This window comes from Trichinella spiralis (genome assembly GCF_000181795.1).
Source record: "Trichinella spiralis strain ISS 195 chromosome Unknown Scfld2, whole genome shotgun sequence".
NCBI lineage: Eukaryota > Metazoa > Nematoda > Enoplea > Trichinellida > Trichinellidae > Trichinella > Trichinella spiralis.
Window position 1 is genome coordinate 6,659,155 of NW_003526941.1, and position 3,125 is coordinate 6,662,279.

A 3,125-nucleotide genomic window follows, 5' to 3' on the forward strand; every position below is an offset into this window, starting at 1 on the left:
GCAGGTCACTGCAATGTTATCATTTTAGCACGGGGTCAATTAAATTCCATTCTTCAACACTATCCAGGAATAACTGGTAAGTGGGATTTGATATTTTGGTGGTGGTATGGTATGCATGTTGCTTAACATATATGGTGAATGGAAACTGGCGGGTGTTTTTTCTAGTGTTATTTTTGCTAAGTTTTAGATACATCAGATGCTGAAGACGAAGAAGTACCTATTTCTGTTTTTTATTTATAGATGACTGCATTAATATAATTCACTTTTAGAATTTACATTATTTTATTTTCATATCCATGAATATGAAACAACCAAATTCTGAAAACTAACTGAATATGGTAACTATGCATCATGATAAATATGCCTTGCTTTTTACTTTTATTTTTTTGTTAAATTTAGGTTAAAGGTGGCAATGCCAATAGCGCCACATTGCTTTCATTCTAACAGTAGCACTAATGTTAAATTATCATGTATGTGATATCATAGATTATTCTGATTCAATTCAATTCTTTTAAGAATTGAAAATTACATTTGCCTTGCTACATTTTGAAAATGCCCAGATGCAATCTATTATCAGTAAAGACAAGTAAAAGCTGTTGAACAGTGGTTGTTGGAGTTGCTGACATAGCGTTCAAAAAACTTATGACAAAAAACAGTAAGTGTGAATATGTTTAATTAGATAGCGAGACGATAGGCGTATTAGATATAGGCAGAATTAGGTAACTTCTGTAATTACAGATTACGTCATCAGCTGAGTTTTTATGGTATTGCTTTTGCTCTGGGCAACGTGGTAAGTCATGTTCACATCATTTCGTTCTAAATTTGGCATCACAAACATCCTTAAGTATTGAATTTGCTCCTGATTGCAGTTAGATCGCACAGTACAGTGTTTGGTGCAGTGACGTTTCCCAGTTGTTCTAGTGTGGTTTCACTTATCATAAAAGTATGAAGGAATGGATTGTAATTTTGGCAATTTCGCTGAGTCAGCCGAGCAGCGTTCGTGCTGTCAGTGCGTTTCGAATGTGATATGGCAAAAATTAGTGAGTAGCTTTTGTTTATAATAGCTATGGATTACGTCATCCCATGAAGCTTGCACCGTTTGCAACCCGTGTTAGCATGGCCGTAAAGGCGTTTCCTAGCCGTCCCAGTGTGCCTTTGCTTATCACAAATAGTATCGTTCATCAGTAAGTATTGAATTTGATTAATTAGATAGCTTGAAGATGCGAGTGTTACATGGATTGAATTTGAATATCTATCTGAATATGAATATGAATATGAATACATGAATATTTATAATAACAGATAACATCATTAGCTGAACTGTTTACAAGTTCCTTTCGTTCTGGACGCCGTGATTAGTCATGTTCACATTGGTTTGTTCTAAATGTGGCATCAAAAACATGCGTAAGTATTTAACTTCCTCCTGATTGCAGTTGGATACGGTAAAGCGTGCACATTTTATCCATGACAGCATTACATTAACATCAAGCGAATTCGATGTTTCTTCTGATGGCCCTGAGTTGAAGTTGACGCAGTGACGTTCATCATTGGTACTAGTGAGGTTTCACTTATCATAAGAACTAGAAAGAAATGATTGTAATTCTAGCAGATTACGTTGAGACATTTGAGTAGCGCTGGTGCCCGTATAGATCATTCGTCAATGCGTTTCCAATGTGATATGACAAAAATTAGTAAGTAGTTTTTGTTTATAGTAGCTGTGGATTATGTGGTCTCATGAAGCCTGTACTGAGGCCAACCAGTGCTCACCTGGCGTTTTCTAGCCGTCCCAGTGTGCCTTATCACAAATAGTAAGAAGGAATTTGATACATTTGATTACAAGAACAGCAATCAAATAGGTTAAATAAAGAGAACATGTCGCTGTACATCTCAGCATTTTGTTCTTGATAGCAATGGATTACGTCATCAGAAAATTTTTGTTTAGTCGCAGCTGATGGCACTCTCAAATTGCGGTTCCTACGGTTCTGATGTTTTTCCTTGTCACGCAAGGTAAGGAAGAATGGCATTATTTTTTTGTAGAAGTGTTTTGTATTTAATGTTTTAGTGCGTAACTGTGAAGACGAAAGCCGCATCTTGAATGATCTCCATCGAATAACGTAAGTGGTTATTTTTATTATGCTGCTGTTATATTTCTATTATTATTATATACCTGTTATATCTATATCTGTTATATTCAATTCAACTATATTCAACTATGAATTTTAGAATCATGGCATGTCTTTTTAGAATCTTTTAGAATTTTATTTCTAATTTTATTTTTTAGAATTTTTTCTCTTTTACAATCTCCATTAAGAGCACTAGGGATCTGATAGCGTAAAATACTGGTACGAGGATCAAAGAACAGCGCACAGGTAAGTGGAATGCAGGTAAGTAGAGTCGAAGAGGATATATTAAAGTGATTGCGTGCAGGTAAGTACTGAAGGTAAGTACGATAACGTAGGGTGCAGGTGAGTAAAATGAAAAGGTAGGTTGCAGGTAAGTATAAAGAATGATATCGTAGAGTAAAGTGGATTAAAGTAATAGGTATAGGTAAGTATAAGGCAGGTAAGTATAAATTAAAAGTATAGGTAAGTATGAGGCGTTACTCTACGCTGAGTGGAGTACGGGAAAGCGCAGTTAAGTAGTGGTGTAATTGAAAGACGTAGGAATAAAATTGCAGCCGGGTGCTGAATTATGCAAATTTTCGAAAAAAATACCTGAGGGAATGCCCTGGGCATAGCCTGAAAGCAAAAGAAAATTTGCATATCCACCTGAAGGCAAATATTGTGCAATAAAATGCTTTGGGCGTAGTCATGCGTGGGGAATAGCCTGAGGCGACGCCTGCGGCTAAATTTCAAAAAATTTCGAAATTTTCAAAAAATTGCCTGAGGCATAGCCCCAGGCGTAGCCTGAGGGCATATAAAAATTTGCATATTGCCCTGAGGCGATTAAGAAATTTGCATAAAACCCCCCTTAGGCCAAATTTTGTGCTATAAATTGCCTGGGGAATAGCCTAAGGGCATATGCAAATTTTTATTTGCCCTCGGGCATAGTCTGAGGGGAAAGCCTGGGGCTATATTTTAAAAAATTCGAAATTTTCAGAATTTTGCCTGAGGCATAGCCTTAGG

The 3,125-nt window shown here is 36.4% G+C and overlaps 1 protein-coding gene across 1 annotated transcript; it reads left to right on the top strand.

The window, feature by feature from the left end:
- The first annotated feature begins 1,590 nt into the window (after window positions 1–1,590).
- Window positions 1,591–2,792, top strand: Tsp_06085 (hypothetical protein). The gene is given in 5 exon segments (XM_003380325.1): window positions 1,591–1,596; window positions 1,607–1,695; window positions 1,713–1,789; window positions 2,063–2,114; window positions 2,678–2,792. 5 exon segments carry the CDS (start codon window positions 1,591–1,593, stop codon window positions 2,790–2,792), a joined length of 339 nt encoding a protein of 112 aa, XP_003380373.1.
- The last annotated feature ends 333 nt before the right edge of the window (window positions 2,793–3,125 follow it).

Coding starts and splice junctions, on each gene's coding strand:
- Tsp_06085 (XM_003380325.1), top strand. Junction 1,790..2,062: donor GGCGTTTTCTAGCCGTCCCA/GTGTGCCTTATC, acceptor TTAATGTTTTAG/TGCGTAACTGTGAAGACGAA. Junction 2,115..2,677: donor AATGATCTCCATCGAATAAC/GTAAGTGGTTAT, acceptor ATAAAATTGCAG/CCGGGTGCTGAATTATGCAA.